This window comes from Ziziphus jujuba, chromosome 11 (genome assembly GCF_031755915.1).
Source record: "Ziziphus jujuba cultivar Dongzao chromosome 11, ASM3175591v1".
In the NCBI taxonomy this organism is placed as follows: Eukaryota; Viridiplantae; Streptophyta; class Magnoliopsida; order Rosales; family Rhamnaceae; genus Ziziphus; species Ziziphus jujuba.
The window spans coordinates 16424525-16442044 of record NC_083389.1 but is presented as its reverse complement, the minus strand read 5'-3'; the positions used below and the strand labels follow the sequence as shown (position 1 = coordinate 16442044).

General features: G+C 29.9%; 1 protein-coding gene across 1 annotated transcript; it reads left to right on the top strand.

Moving 5' to 3' along the window:
* The first annotated feature begins 566 nt into the window (after positions 1–566).
* On the top strand, positions 567–2999 carry LOC107435727 (uncharacterized). The gene has a single exon (XM_016047352.4). The coding sequence runs from the start codon at positions 943–945 to the stop codon at positions 2791–2793; it is 1851 nt and encodes a 616-aa protein (XP_015902838.3). The 5' UTR covers positions 567–942; the 3' UTR covers positions 2794–2999.
* Positions 3000–17520: the final 14521 nt, after the last annotated feature.

Here is a 17520-nt window from a genome sequence, read left to right as displayed (position 1 = left end):
TATAGTTATCAAAATTTTAAACTTGTATACAATTATGGATTTTAATATATGAACTCGTAAAAAATTCATGTAACTTTTTTTTATAAACTATTTTGTTGTATTTTATTTTGTTTTATATCATCTGCATGACTAATTTTACTGAATTTTTTAGAAAAATTTGCATGATTAGACTAAATTTATTAGAAACAATTATTTAAGAGATAATGTAAAGGATTTCTAATATGAAAACCAAAGTTTGAAAGAAAGAATAATATAGTAAAGTAAAATGTAGTTAATCCCTCTCTCTCTGTCTCTCTCTTTTTATATTTAACAGAGTAATAAAATTTTATTATCGTACTGTTTCTCCAAAGAGTAGTTGAATTGCAACGTTCATTCAGCTATTTTTCTGTTTTCTCCTATTGCATATTATTTTCCACATTTTATATTTATTTCTATTATTATTATTATTATTATTTTGTTATACAATTTTATTCAATTATTAAAGATGTTTTAACAAGGGTATGAGCGCATCACTGGCAAACCAAAAGGGTGATTCTGTCATTAGGAAAGACCTATGACACGCTCACAGTTTCATCGGGCTCAGAATAATCAAAGCGGATCCGGACAATTTACTTGGAGGCTCCATACCCAGTACGGTGGCAATTAAGCTTAAAACGACGTAGTATTTCTCTGGCCACACCACCCACCACTTCCGTTCTTCGCTAGTACAGTCTCACTCGCTGAGAAACATATGGTTGGTTAAACTGGGTGAAGAGACTTTGGCGATGAGATAATAATGGTTTGGATAAGATATTGCTTGGTTTTTGTACAGCCCACTTCATATTTTTTCAGCTAAAATGTTGGTCCTGATTCAGGTTTCGTTCTTCTCACTTTGAAGTTTAAGCTCTCTGGTTCTGTCTTTGATTGTAAATTTTTTAATTTTGTTTGTTTCTATTCAATACAATGTGCACTAACTTGGCAAAGAGCCAAGCATTTCCCTTGGCTTTAATGGTTTCTACACGACCCAGTTGTTTTAAACTATTCTGTGCATCGAAGTCTCAGTCTTTATCAATTGGGTCTCCACCAAAACCCTCAATAAACCCTATCCGGCTCAACCTCACAATTCCCCCTTCTGGGTTTGGTCACAAAATATATGGGGATTCCCGTTTGGATAAAGCTTTGAACTTTTTAACTGACTCGCGATATAGGATAGTAGAAACTAGCAATATAGGAAAACCCAGGAATGTCTCAGCTGGGTTTCGGCTTAAATGTGCTACGCATTTTTGGCCTTTGGTAAGAGTAAGAAATTTTTCGAATTCGTCTATTGAGAAGGTTAGTAGAAGGAGTACTGTAGTAAGAGCTGGAAAGCCACTTCCTTGGTTAGCATCAAATAAAGCTAAGACTAAGGAAGCAAAATGGTCGGACAAAGCAAAAACTCCAAAGACTAGTAGTTCTTCTTGGGAGGAATCCGCTAAAGTGAGCAGAGAAGCTTCTTGGGAGGAATCAGCAAAGAGGTTAGATAGAGAGAATAGTAGGTCCTCTTGGGGGGAATCTGCAAAAAGATTAGGGAAAGAAAAAATTATTAAAAATGGTCATTATGTTGATAAGGAAAGTGGACCATCAGTGAAGGGCAGTACAGAAAGTAGGAAAGAAATGATAGGTGTGGATGAAGATGATCGAAGTGATTATGTCCTCAGGGAAAAGGAATTTGAAGAAGGAACTGGAGGGGAAGACGAAGAAGATATTGAGGTTGTTAAAGATCCGAGATGGAGTAAAATTAAGAATAGGTTCAGGGGATTGGTGGATGTAAAAGATGGACATGAGAAGCCAGAGTTTCGAAGGTGGAATAAACAGGAAAACTGGGGCAGAAGGACATGGAAAGAGGCTACTGAATCGACTGTGCCTAAGATGATTGGTGAAGGGGTTTATGGGGTTGGTCCAGTTTTGGCTGCTTTGTCAGCAGGGAGAAGAGAATTTTATGCATTATATGTCCAGGAAGGAATTGATTTGAGTAATAATAATAGGAAGAAAAAGGACAAGAAGGGGTTTGAGAAGGTTTTGAGGAAGGCAGAAAAAATTGGGTTAAGCATAAAGGAAGTGTCAAAGCATGATCTCAATATGGTGGCTGATAATAGACCCCATCAAGGTCTGGTGTTAGATGCTTCTCCATTGGAGATGGTAAAGATAATGGAACTGGATCCTGTTTCAGTTGAGGAAGATAAGGGATCTCTTTGGGTAGCTTTGGATGAGGTTACAGATCCTCAGAACTTGGGGGCAATCATCAGGTCTGCTTACTTCTTTGGAGCTTCAGGAGTGGTCTTATGTGCAAAGAATTCAGCACCATTGAGTGGTGTTGTGAGCAAAGCCAGTGCAGGTTCACTTGAACTAATGGAGCTCCGATATTGTAAAAATATGATGCAGTTCTTAACATCGTCAGCTGAAAATGGTTGGTGCGTTCTTGGAGGTTCTGTATCTCCAAAATCTATGCCCGTGAATGAGATTGTGCCTGGTGCACCAACAATTCTGGTTTTGGGTAGCGAGGGAACTGGGTTGAGGCCCTTAGTGGAAAGATCATGTACTCAGTTGATTCGGATCCCTGGGAATATTCCCGTGGACATAGTTACAGGTGGAACTGAACATGCAGAGGACGCAGGAAAAGATTCTGGATGCTCAACTGAAGAATTTCAGTCATTTTTGGCCGTAGAAAGCTTAAATGTTAGTGTTGCAGCTGGTGTGCTTCTTCACCACTTAACTGGACACAAGTACAAGAATGATACTGGCACAGTTGGTCAGCAAACTAATGCATTTGAATGAGGTTCCATAGCCCATGCATTGAATACTTTGCCTAGGTTTTTTATTTCTTTTACGATTTAGAACTTGTACAATTTCTATCAGCAGAGGTGAAGTAGCCGAGTAGCTTATAATTTTGAATTTTTCCTTTTTACCTCACCTTTTTAGTGGAAACATGTATGATGAAATTTATGATTTTGGTGATAAGTGTTAATAATGCGCTTGGATGAGATCATATGGCCCTGGTATCATAATCTTTGTTGCTTTCCTGTATTTAATGGTTATAAGAACTAATTTCTTGTTGTGACTTTACTTTAGCTGCATTCAAATGTTTCCATTTTAGATGCTGAAGATGTATAAAGCTAATGGGTTCTAGTGATAAATCACATTTACAATTGCTTTTGGACATATGTAATTTGAAATGTTACCCACTTTTTGCTAATAAACTAGGAGATTTCCTTGCAGAACGCCCAAATTGATGTTACCATGATATTATATCCCATTTTTTTGTCCTTTCATATCTTAAATTAGACTCTATATGCCGAATATTTGATTTCGCTATCATCAATCTTTCACAAAAAGTAGCATAAACTGAAAGCAAAATCCAAATGTGAATAATTTAAACTTATCTGGTTTTCTTCTAAATTGGACCTCAGCATTGATTTCTTTGCAGAAATAAATCAAGATTCAAGCATGGGATCGAGTTGTTTAAAGCGCATTGAATTTTGTTGTTTTCGAAAGTGACTCAGCTAAACTGGTGCAATGTCTGACTAACCCTTTTCAGGCTTCAGCTGATATTCCGTTGAGTATTATCTAGCTTGTTGAATTGTATTAGAGCAACTCTCAATGTTGTTCACTCTTAGTTTGCATTGCACCTAAGAGACTGCATCTATTTGCACCTACAACTGTTAGTTTTGTCGCCCTTTAGAATGTTTTTGAAGAGGCATCCATCATAATATATCAGTTTCCAAACCTCTTAGTTATTCAATAATCTCGGTCGAAAACTATTAGATCATACTGCTTTCTGCTTATTCTTAATTAATGTTGCATTTACAACTTTTTTGTTACTCTTAAACTGTCTTCTTTGTTCCTGAACCTGTACTGGGTACTTGAAACAGAAAATATATGATAAAAATAATATGTTATTCACAGCAGAAGCCATAAGAATATATTTTTCAGAAAAATGGTCATTGTGATTATATGCACTGTAATTTTCATAATTATATTATATTCCCATTTTGATTAAAAAGTAGCAGCAGCATAACAAAGACATAAAAAAAAAAAAAAAACATAGCATGGATTTTCTTACCCAAAATAAAAAGAAAATTCATACAACAGTTTTTAGTAAAAAAAAAAATTGTACACCCACGTGTTTTTCTATTGTATTCAGAAATTAGAATGACCTCCTCTGTTTTTGTTTTTGTTTTTTTGGTTTTTTGTTTTATGTTTTTTGTTTTTTTTTTTTTTTTTTTTGGGTTGGGGGGGGGGGGGGGGGGGGGGGGAATACGTCCTCTGGTTTATGTAAGCCAAGTTCTTGAGGAAAATTTCAACACAATATTGGACCGAGTCCAAATTTCTGAGGCTCAATAGCAACTGGGCATGGGCTTCGGGTTTGCTGTCGGGGTTTTGGACCCAAATCAGAAGAAAAATAAATATTATTAAAATCCATTAAATAGCAATGCGTAAACAAATCATACAAACTCAACTTTTCTACGGACAAAGATCCTCAATTTAGATTAACCAAATTTAAAATCATACAAATTTAATTGTATTAACTCAAATTGTGTCACATCAATAAATTTGATAGAATGATTTGGTTTGTGCTATGACAAGTAAAAATAGAATTACTAATTGATCAATTTTAAAGAAAAAAATTATAAAATATAACCAAAATAATAAATTGCTATAATTTCATTTTTTAAAGTGAATATGGAAGAAAAGCTAATTGATTAAATGATAATAGGGCATTGAAATATCCACTAAACTTATTTATTAAATAAAGATATTGTTAGTTGATATATTAATATATAAATTCTTAAATAATAAGAAAATAAAAAATTAATTAAATATTGTCACTCAAATTATGTGAGCACCAATCATAGCAAGTTATCTTAAAAGAACACCGCAAGCTATTGTGTACAACTAATGAGGATTTTGTTCTGTAAAGCACATTCATGGCCTTTTCTTTAAACCATCATACCAGAAAAAATACCAGCTACCTCTAGGATCTGTCTTTGAAAAGCAGTGCTTCAGGATTAGGATTTATATTGAACATGACTGGCTATGGCTCACTCATAAGGCATGGCTTCAGCAAACATTCATTACCTTCTCTCTCGATTTCTCTCTCCGATCCTTTTTGGCTCGCTTCTTCGCTGTTGACCATAAACAAAATGTTGAATTTATGAGTCTTTTCGCATGAAAGAATCCATAGAATGGTATAGTTTTTTGATCACTCTTCGTTTGCGTTTAAAAAATGCCTTTAGGTTTCTCATGGTTATATTGTTCTACTAAAGTATATTACATGTGTGAACCTCATTTAAGAACTTGTCTAGATAAAATGTTTTGATAATGCATTCTCAATTTAGAAGTTCATATTCCTTATTTTTTCCCATGGTTTAACTATAATCCTCCAATCATGAATATTATGGTAATTGTTTATTTAGAAATTAGACATAGTCAGTGACTGGTTAAAAAGACTTTTATAACAATAGGTATTTATCCAAAAATAAATAAAAATAAAAAAAGCCACTGACCATCTTTTATGTTTGCATTGCTAGAGAGTCCCTTAAAGAAGGCCATTTAGCTTGTTATCCACATGGATGATTATGGGATGTTTATGGGTTTCCCAACATCCAACTCTTTGATTGATGGTTTATGAGATGAACCAGAGAATCCTTTAAGGAAGGTGGAAGGTCATTAGCTTTCTATCCACATGCATGGATGATTATGGGATGTTTATGGTTTCCGACATCCAACTCTTTGATTGATGGTTTACTTGATGACCTTTTAGTGGAAAAAGCTATTGATGCACATGATGGTTTACTTGGTGAACTTTTAGTGGATAAAGCTATTATTGTACATGACAAAAAGCTTATACATAGAAGGTGTAGCAGTAACAACCCTAAGTTAATTAGTGAAAAGTACGCATACATACCTATTTTTTAAAAAAAAATAAAATAAAATTTCTTATTTTCCATATCGAATTCAAATATGTGGAAAAATATACATTTTTTAAAAAAAATTAGAACACATACTTTTTATAAAAATAAATAATTTCAATTATTTTTTTTGTCTTTTACAACACCCTAAAAAAATGTGAATAAAATATTTTTTATTTATTATTTTATTCTTTTAATTATTTAATTATTTTTATTTTTTAATGTATTAAGCTATCATTATCTTACTAATAGTTATATTTTTATCACATATATTAAAAATAACTAATTTTAATATATATATATATATATATTTAACACTTGTATTTTTTATCCTATATTTTTTAATTTATAACGTATTATTTATGTACTATTGAATTCATAAACTTTCTATTTATGTATTTTTGGACCAAAAATTTTCACCATATTTTTAAATAAAAAAGACTTTAATAATACAGTGGATATATATAATAATTCTACCTTGAGGCATTGCTCTTCAAAAATGGATGCTAGAGCTAGCTGATGTTATCCTTTGATGATGGTGTGCTAGTGTGGTGGTTTAGAGAAATTATATATGTCGATAGTGTAATCAAAATATTATGGGAATAATATATATATATATATATATATATATACATATGGATCTAAAATAATTGTAAATAAAATATATAAAATTAAGAACCTGTAAATTTTTAGATTTGTGAAATTGTATGAAGTTTGTGTAATATTACAGTATTTTTAAGACTATTTCCATCCCATCGATATAGGTGTTTTTCAAAAATCGTCTGATATAATGAATTCTCAAAACTTTCGAATGTAACACACGGAAGCTTTCGCTTGAATTTTCAATGCACGTTTGCTTTCTCACACTATGCAAGAAAACTATTTTTGTCTATTTTTCCAGAAACACCCTAAGGGAAGGAGTAGGAATCACTATTCTCTATTTTTCTTTTTCAAAAACCCACACTACTTTCCAAAACTCAAAAAACCTTTCCTTATTCCAAAAGACCCAAAATTGTAAAACAAATCAATTGCAAAAAAAGCCCATTAAAGCCCACAATGTCAAAGCATTCAAAATTCAAAACGTTTAAAACGTTACAGATAGTTTTGATCATTGCAAGCTCTCATCCACTATTTGATTTTTGTCATTTTCATATTGTACTTGAAAAAAAAAAAAAAAAAGCATCCAAATGTTAATTGCCATATGGTTAAAAAAATGATTTTATTTTTAGACAAATGATCTATGAAAATCAATTTATAAACAAAAAAATTATTACCTTCTGAAGTTCATTTTCAAAAAGAAAGAGTTATATATATTTCTTTTTTAGCTAACATAAAAAAAAAAAAAAGAATTATAATTGTTAATTGTCATCATCTTCTATTACCCAAAAAAATAAAAATAAAAAAAAAGGGTCTTCATCCTCTATTAAAAATTTATATATCTTAAAAATAAAAATCAAGTTTCTTTAGTGGTCCTCAATAAGAAACCGATAACAAAGGCTGCGTTGCAAAATTTGTATCCACCGAAACTTAGACAAAAAGACAAGTCATAAAGTGGGAAACGGATCTAATTTAATGGGACCCCCCCTGTGCTTTTTGTGGCCCCTTCCCTTTGTTCCAAACATTATGCGAACCTTCCAACTTCCACTGGCCCTTACTGTCTCATTCATTCCTTTAATTTTAAAGCAAATCACATACATTCATAAATGTAAAATCACTGGAAATTTCAAAGAGCCAGCCAAACTAGCAACTCCCATTTCTGTCCTTTTTTCTGTTTTATTTTTCTCCCTATATAAAATAATTATTGATGCACTAATTTTTAGTGTTTATACACAATCAAACAAAGATAAATAAATAAAAAATAATTAATTATTTTTTAATCCTAGTCCTTGCATGGATTTTTCGAATCAACCAAAAGAATATATATATAATTTGTTCAATTTTCTTGTTGGGAATTTTATATTGAATCTTTTAAGAGAGAAGTTTCTCTTTAAATAGGAAACTTCTCCACATTTTGTCTGCTAATTGAAATGATTTGGTTTAACTAACTGGTATGAAATCTAAAAAGAATTGTAGGTGAGAACAAAATAGATTGACTGATAGGTGGTTTATCATATCTGGCAGATATGTTCATCATGATGACCATTTTTGAATATCCACCCATACATAATGAACAAGTATTAGGCATGTGTATATATATGGTCCATGGTTTTCCATCACAGAGCAAAGCTGGCAAAACCCATGTGATTGGGAAAGGACTCAGTTTGAAGTTTTTGAAAATGGTCCATCCCCTTGCTTTGTCATCCTATCTATTCCGCTAACCAGCACATTGACAACCCATTTCTCACCCAAAACACTTGCTTCTGTTTTTTTTTTCTTTTTATTTCCTTAATTTGCTTTTTGAAAATGACTACTTCTTCCCTAATATATATATATATTTTTTATGTATAATTTGTGTAATACGTGTTTTTTTTTTTTTTCTTTTTTTAAACTTTGTGAACATTGAAGATATCTAAGAGATTTGAATTCAAGATCATTGTATTGTACCAAATATTTATTGTAATATGTTATGATATTGTTTTGTCACCAAATAGTTTGTCTTGATTTTGGGTTTCATGATTTATCAAAAGTATATATATATATATATATATAGTGGTTGACAAGTTAATATATTATAAATATAAATTTAATTAACACAATAAAATAATAATAATGTTAGAACTATTAAAAATAATACCGTAATATATGCTAAGTGATTGAAAGATTTTTATTTTATTGATTTGTATAGTTACATTTATTCCTTTGAAATTTTGTTTATCCATATTCAAATTAAATACTATTTTAATCAATAAAATAATACAAAATGCCTTTCCATGTTGTCTTGGTGTGCATCGCAATAAAATTTTCGATATCTCTAGCATTTATTTATTTATTTTTTTTGGGCTCAAACATCTCTGGCATTATGTTAGTCACCATATTATTTGATATAGCATTTAGTGTACACCATACAATTTTGTGATTTCAAAGCTGTTTTGGTAATTAGAAAGTGAGATAAATTGTTTATATTTTAAAAGGGACTAAGTAAGATTTTTTTTTTTTTATAAATTATTGTCACTGTTAGTCCCCTAAACTATGCTAACATTTACACTTTGATCTTTATTTATTTGTTTTTACATTTTGGTCAAAACAACAAAGTTTCAAACTTAGACAACTTTGTAAACTCTTGCATGTTATATCAATGCATTGTACAGTTCAAAATTAATAAAATTAAATAAAAAAATAGTTGTAAGGATCAAAGTATAACATAGATTAAAGTTTAAAAACTAAAATACCAAAAAAATTTAAAGAACAACAACATTAACCAAGGAAGAGACTAAATAAGGAGAAAAAGTTCACCGCCCAAAATACAGAAGGATAAAAGTAGTTAGGATGATAATAGTAGTTCCCAATTTAACCCAACATTCAAACCACGCTGTGGTCTTTGAAATACTAATAATTAATTTTATTTTATTTTTTAAATCGAGTTGAGGATAAAAATCACTAAAACATTGAGTCACACAAATAAGAGTTTGGCATATTCCATTTAAAGGATACTTTCTCTGCAGAAAAGAAAAAAGAAACAAAAAGATAACTTCCTCTACACTGGTCTAAATGACAAATATTATTTATGTATAGTCTTTTTTCGTGAAAATATTTTAATTTTAATAAAATCAAGATACATACAAAGTAACATATTTTCTGAAATATTTTTCAGATAATATATTATCCAATATAAACATCTAAATTTTAAAAATTAGGATATGAAATTTTCCCATCTATTTGTAAGTAGGGCCATTTTTTATAATAATTGGACATAGAGCATTTTTTTTTTTTTTTTTTGGGTGAGTATTTGGAGTGTGGACATAGGACTTGATTATCTCTTTGACAGCATTTAAACATAAACTTTTATAACATATTTAAATAAATCATTTAATTCAAATTTGAATTTCTAGGAGATAGACCATAATTTTTTTCATATATTTTTACAATAAGGATCTAATTTTTAAAATTATACACTTTTATTCGTATCTTCGTTTTCTGCCATTTTTTTCTTTTTATTATTCTATTGCAGCGTAGAATATAATTCTAAATCATCTCCTTTAGTTTTTTCCATGTATATCTTCTGTTACCCAATCCCTCTTGTTTTCCATAAAGAGATAATTCTACGCTATCCAATCTGAACCAAAGACTTTTTTTCAAATTGACTCTTTATTTGGTATACATTATCAGTATTGACTGGTAATCTTATTACATTCAAAATTGAGTTTCAAAGCTAGCTACTAAAATCCTCCAAAAGCCAAAAAATCAAAATAAAAAAAAAAAAAAAAAGAGAAAATTTCAATCCAGGAAAACCCCAGGCTGAAGGGGTCCAGTATTACAGTCTGCAAACTCAATTGTATTCATTGCATCACCTTTCCAGAGTGATAAGAAGCTTTTTTTAATTTTTTATTTTTTACGCTTCTTTTTTGTTTTGGTCTAAAAATTTATATAAAAAATGGTATACAATTTGTCGTTCTAATCTTCTTTTATGATAATAATATGTCATTCTCCTCTTCTACTACTAAAGTTTGTCACGCAATCATATGATTCTCTTGCCTTTTCATTTGGTTTTCTTATTATATAAGGTAGACTAGACAGTTGTGCTTGATGATGATACACAACTTTACAATACAGAAATTTCGGTCCCCAAAAAAAAACAAAAAAACTTTATAATTCAGAAAGTGAATGCCCGTGACGTGATCGCTACAACATAAAGTGTTTTTATTTATTCATCAAAAGAAAAAAAGTGTTTTTTTATTTTATTTAGTTGTCAATATCAGATAAATAAATAAATTTGGTTCGAGGAAATTTCTTTCTTTCATAAATATATATATATATATATATATTGGGATTTCTTTCCTTTTACATTTTTTATTCTTTTATTTTCCATTTCAACTTATTTAGCAAGTGATATGAAAAAATAATATATGGTTATTATTGAAATTGTATCTTGAGTATTCGAACTTCAAAATCATTGTTCATTAAAATATTAAAGGTATTACTTACAAAATGATATTATGTTATTATTTAATTGGTTTAAATTTAGTCTCGCTTAATTATTTTATAGTTTCATTTATTGAATTTTTCTCTTATACTTACCATTAAATTTTCAATTTTGGCACAAAGTTCCCTTTGAATTTTATAGTATTTTCAATATCTCCATTTTTTTTATATAAAAATAATAATAATGTTAGATTTATAAAAATATTCATCAATTTTGTATACAAAATAATATAATAATATTTAATTAATTTGAATTTTTTTTGCACCTATCCATGGTTATTTATCAAAATATAAGATATATTAATATTTCGTCAATAATATGTTAACACATGTTGTTTGTTGAAATGTTTTTAATAAATAATTTGGTATATGCAGCACTACTAAAATAAAAAATTGAATTGATGGGTGAAAAAAGAAAATGATTAAAATAATATATCAATTTAATAAAAAAATAATCCAAGGCTTAAAAATTTAATTTTTATAGACATTATAATTCAAATTTTATCAGTGTTTATAATACTAGTGTTTATAATACTATTTATTTGTTATTTTAATCTATTAATAAGATGGCTAATTTATAACTTCAATTTTTAATGTTTTTCCACTTAAAAATCGTTAATCCAATTTTATATTTTATTGTAAAAAATAAAAAAATTACAAAGAAAGTGAAATTCAAAGGGATATTTTTGCCAAAAATGAAAATGCAAGTGTAAATATACAAAAATTTAAACTATAAGGAAAGTTTCTATAAAAATTAAAATTAAAAATAAGTTTGCAAAAATTTCAAATTACGTATAAAGAAGGTTTATTTAATAATATATCCTTAATTGTCAAGCTAGTTTTCCCTGCAGACTATATGTTTGTTTTGACCAAAATATCAGTTTTTCAAATTAATATTTTTTAATTCATTGCAATACTATATTTTGGAAGATTAATTAAATGACAATAATCCTACATTGATTGGAGATTCAGGGATCATATGATTTGCACTTGTATAAATTAAAATTGTGAAGTTAAAGTTTGTAAAAAGTCCGGCATTGGAAGCATGTAAAATGTTTAAACCAAATTTTCTTATATAAATTGAAGTTTCATTGGCTTTGAAAAGGCATCTATACATCTTTATATATAACTACAAGATTATAGACTATTTAGTTTATTTTCATTAGAATTTGTTTTCTTTAGTCTATTGTTTTTAATTGAAATTTTATTTTTAAAAGTTCTTAATCATTAAGGCAATTGGACTTTGCAAATTATTTTGTTCTCCAATAATCAATACAATTGTCTGAGTAATTTGATTCAATTGATGCACTTTTTTTTTTCTTTGAACTGTTACAGGTTTCAAGTGGCATGCTCGTATATTTAGGAAACAACAGATTATTATATATTTTCTTAACATTTTACAACATATCATTTTGGCACGCTCGGTGGGATCCATCAACTGAGAAGTTAAGATGATTTCAAATGATGATAAAGTCATTCAAGATATTTTATATTAGATGAATAACGATGTAAAAGAGAAAAATAAAAAGATGGCAGTATCATTTGAATTCATGCACCAATAGTTGCAAGGCCTCCAAGTCGCAATAAAAGGCATGTGATCAATTTATAATCAGAATGAGTATCAAATGCAGGCCTCCAAGGCCACCTCTGCCATGATATTGTCCCTTCGTGTCACATTTATCTAGTTGTAGGCCCCTCAAAGCCGTATTAACACCTACAGGAGTGTTGGCCTTCAAGACCATCTTTGCCTCGATGCTAGCCAATCAAACTGCATCCTTCCCAATGGTGGCACCACAAGCTGTATCAATCTTGATGTTGGCCTCCTAAGCTGCATCCATCCAGTTGTAGGATCCTCAAGCCGCATTAACACCTATAGAAGTACTGGCCTTCAAAGTCGCATCTATCCCAATGTTGGCCAATCAGGCCGCATCCATCCCGATGCTGGCTCCCTAGGTTGTATCAGCCTCAATGCTAGCCTCCCAGGTTGCATCTATCTAGCTACAAGAACCCCAGGCCACATCGACACCTATAGAAGTGTTGGCCTCTAAGGCCGCATTTGTCCCGATGCTGGCCAATTAGGATGTATCAACCTTGGTGCTGGCCCCCCAAGCTGCATCCATCTAGTTGTAGGAGCCCTAAACTGCACTAACATCTATAGGAGTGTTGGCCTTCAATGCCGCTTCTACCTTGATACTGGCTCCACAGGCTGTATTTGCCCTAATGTTGACCCCACAAAGTTGCATCTATCTAGTGACAAGAACCTCAGGCCACATCAACACTTACAGGAGTGCTGGCCTCCAAGGTTGCCTTTAAACTGATACTAGCCCCCCAGGCTGCATCCATCCAGTTGCAGGAATCCCATGCTGTATCAACACCTATAGGAGTGCTAGCCTCCAAGGTCGTCTCTGCTCCAATGTTGGTTCCCCAAGCTAGATCCATTCTGATGCAAGCCACTCAAGCCGTATCAACACCTATTGGAATGCTGGCTTTTAGGGTTGCATCCATCCCGGTAGCACCTTCAGTCATATCTACCATGGTACTAACCCTTCGGACCGTATCCAAAACGATAGTGACTCCATGGATTGCATCTACTAGAGTGCAGGCATTTATGGTCATGCCAACAATGATGAAACAGGTCAAAGACATGGCATAGATGATCCAACCATATACTCCTTCACGGGCCAGAAATTGAATTTAGGCTAGGGGGGCAACCGTTTACACACCAAGACCGTAACTAGGAGTATTGTTGATATGGAATCCCTCAACCATATCAAGCCAATCCAATCCTAACAATCTTAGGTGGAGGAATGGGCATTATAACGTTCAAACCAACCAAAACTTTGGACAATCAAAGATCAATAACAATATGAATAAAGGCTTGAGCATGAATCTAAAAGCTGCTGAAAAAGTCATTTTAAAGATAACTAGTTGTGTGACTATGAAGCAAGATCCAAAAGCATTTTGGTTTGGACATAAGACCAAATATCGTAGATGAAGACTAACATGATCATGCCAATGACTGTTGTATGGTACTAGTACGGAGAACTGAAATCGAAAAATTGAAAAATTACATGTTTCATCAAATAATTCTAATTTTATAAAATATGGGGGGCAATGTTTGTACCAATATTTTTTTGTCTAAGATAATAAGAAAGCATAAAGAAAGATATCCCACATGAATTAGGAGAAATAAAATCATTTGAATTTTAGAACTATAAATTTTTTAATTATCATCGGAAAAGTAAAATATTTGTGGGTGACTTCTTTTACTATACATTGAAGTCTAATTTACTCATTGAAACACATTTCAACTTCTACTACGTCTTTTTATACTAGAATACTTCTCTCATTTTTAATTATAATTTTCAACATATAGTCGGATTTTTGGTCGCCTGTTATTAAGTGTTGGTTCTTAGGCCATCTATTATTTAGTTTTAGTCATTTTATTTTGTGTTGGTCCTTAGTTTGCCTATTTTATTGGTTTTAATTATTATTATTATTATTATTGGGGTTGTTCTTTCTTATTTTTTCTTAATTGATTAAAATTATTTAATTATTAAGACATTATAAGCACTTTTCTTTTTCATTTTTTTCTTCCACTTCCCCTTTTTTTAGGGCAGGCCTTCTATAACAATAACATTTTTTTAAATATTTGTTTTTTGCAATTAAATATAATCATCTAAATTATTTTTATTTTTACAATTGTAATTATTATTATTATTATTTTCTTTATTTCCTTCGATCTAGAAAGAAGCACGCTTGCACAATTAGAGACACCCGATGTTGAATTTTTTTCAACAATGTTAGACCGCAAAATATAACGTTTATATTAATTGCATTTATGCACAGTCACATCATAGAATGGTATTCACATTACACTATCGTATAGAGATCAATGCATCCAACTAAACTTTGATAACGTCATAAATGTTATTTCCATGAGCATCATACCATATAAACAAATTCCTATGTCCATATGTATAACATATGTAACACCAATTATTGATGTTTAAGCAAATTCAAGCTATTGTCAAAGTTTAATTGTATTTTTGTACATATCTCTAGTTTGAGTTGGTTGCATTTTCAATTTTTAACTTTAAAATGTTTACATTTCAGTTAACCAATAAAAAATACTAAAAGGTAAACTTTCAACAAATAAAACTAGATGCTTAAATTGGACCAATTTGTATTTTAATATTAGTTATACTAGATGCAGACACTAACTGCAATGAGCTAAAGAATTGAATTTGGGCCAAATTGCAACAAAATGAAAGTTGATGACTTGGGGTGTAACTTATAAAATTTGAAAACATAAATTGTAACTACACCAAATTGAAGGTACCAAAAATCCCCATTGTCTACTTCATGGTTTATAAATAAATTGTTTCTATGCCTAATTTGTGTGGACGAATAAATTTAATAATTGCAATGAAAAATGATAAAGCTGAAAAAAAGAAAGTAAGCAATAAAATAAAACATTTATTATGATGGAGACAGGTCCCTTCTATGGTTATCATAAAATATAATGTACTAGTTTTTGAATTCAAAATCTTAATTGTCACGTAATTTAGCCAAAAAGGAAAAAAAAATCTTAATTGTTACGTATTGGATTTAAATTTGAAATCTCCTACTTTCCCACTCAATAAGGCGTGGACAAGTAAAGTAGGTATTGAAAAATAAATCTGAATATTTTGTGTATTTTTTAATAATTTATTAGAGGAAACCATAACTTTGTTTGGTTTCTACTCAAATTTGTATTTTTTTTAATAATTTAATAATTGGGAATCTGCACGAATCGTTTTTTTTTTTTTTTGGTGAATAATCTGCACGAATCGTTACCAACACATAAGTCGTCTTTTTCATTTTTTTTCCCCTTTTCATTGCACATAATAATACTAATAAAGTGGAATCGCTAAACAAGCTTCAGTCATTCTCTTCCTCCATCGTAGAGGATAATATCCCAAACCCTTTACTTTTAATCAACACCTATTCTGTCCAAAATTAAAAAAATAAACGTACTACTTACAAAATTGGGGGTTTAATGTAGTAAGGATTGTTAAAGAAATACATGGTAGATCAATTAGATTTTTATCAAAAATAAAATCTCAAAAGGGAATTAATAATTTGTCAGGTTTACATGTTTCCATTGATATTACCATAATAGTTTGATTTAATATTTTTTGAGTATATTTCATTTATATCTTTTGAAATTTGATATAAATACAATTTGATATCTGTAATTTTAAAAATATCATTTGCTTTCTTAAGTTTTAAAAAATTATCATTTTTTTCAAAAAATTTCATTTACACCTTTTATGATAATTCCAATTGTAATTTTTAAAATTTAAAAATTTAATCGAAACTAATACAAACTTTAAAAGATCTAAACTGATTATTTCTATATTTTTTTTAAAAAAATGTTATATATATATTTTTTTCATCATATGGCAATCAACATAAAAACTGAATCAAAATACAATACAATTGAAATGAATTTTATTAATTTTAGATCTTTGTTCTTGGGCATGTTTCTTTTATCTCCCATGGTACGGCAGCAAGCAACAACTACCTGTCAATAAGAATAATTAAAACATATATATTGGTAGTTGGAATTGTATCCCAACTATATCAAAATTAACAGATCCACATGTATATCCTCGACAAAGAATTATTAAATTATTAATAATTGTTGTATTTATTAATTAGAATTGATGCATCCCAAAGATGTTTTCCTTAATTGGTGTTGGTTTTTGGAAACTAGACCCCACTTTCTTCACAAGATTGATAAAGTGCTATAAATTAGTATACAATTATTTTTTTGGGTGAATTAAATTAGTATACAATTATTTTATACAAAACCAAACCCAATTAACAATTAGGCACACAACTCGTATGTGTGTTAAGTATTGTTTTCTACTATTTTGCCTTAAGCTTTTGCTAATATCAATACATTTGTTCTTTTGCTATTTTTATATATTATAAATATAATAGACTACTATTATTTTTTGCTTGTCTTATTAAACAATGGTTTGTATTGAAAATATAACAGTAATGCAGCGATAAAGACCTATTTGCCATACATTAGAAAAACAAAAAATGTAGTGATGAAAACAGAGAAAAAGACAAAAAAAAAGGTTCAAGATTTAATAAAATGGAAAAAAAAAAATACCATTTGTGTTTTAACGTGTTTTTCAAAGAATATATAAAAGTAAGATTAAAGTTTTAAGAGGCCCTACTCATATAATTAAAAAGTGGGAGGATTGACGATATATAAAATTTAGGTTTCTTATAATTGTTGATAAATACAATAAATAAATTATGAAATTGTTTGGGTTAGAGTAAGTAGCTAGCTGCATAAACACTCACGTAGTCTATTCTGAATTCTCTTTTTCTGTTTTGCTTCCATTTAACGATGCAGCATGTAATTATTGCTCACCGTAAAGGTACATAGCCCACTAATATAATAATTGTATATTTATATTTGAGATATTTCATTATAAATAAATATTTTATC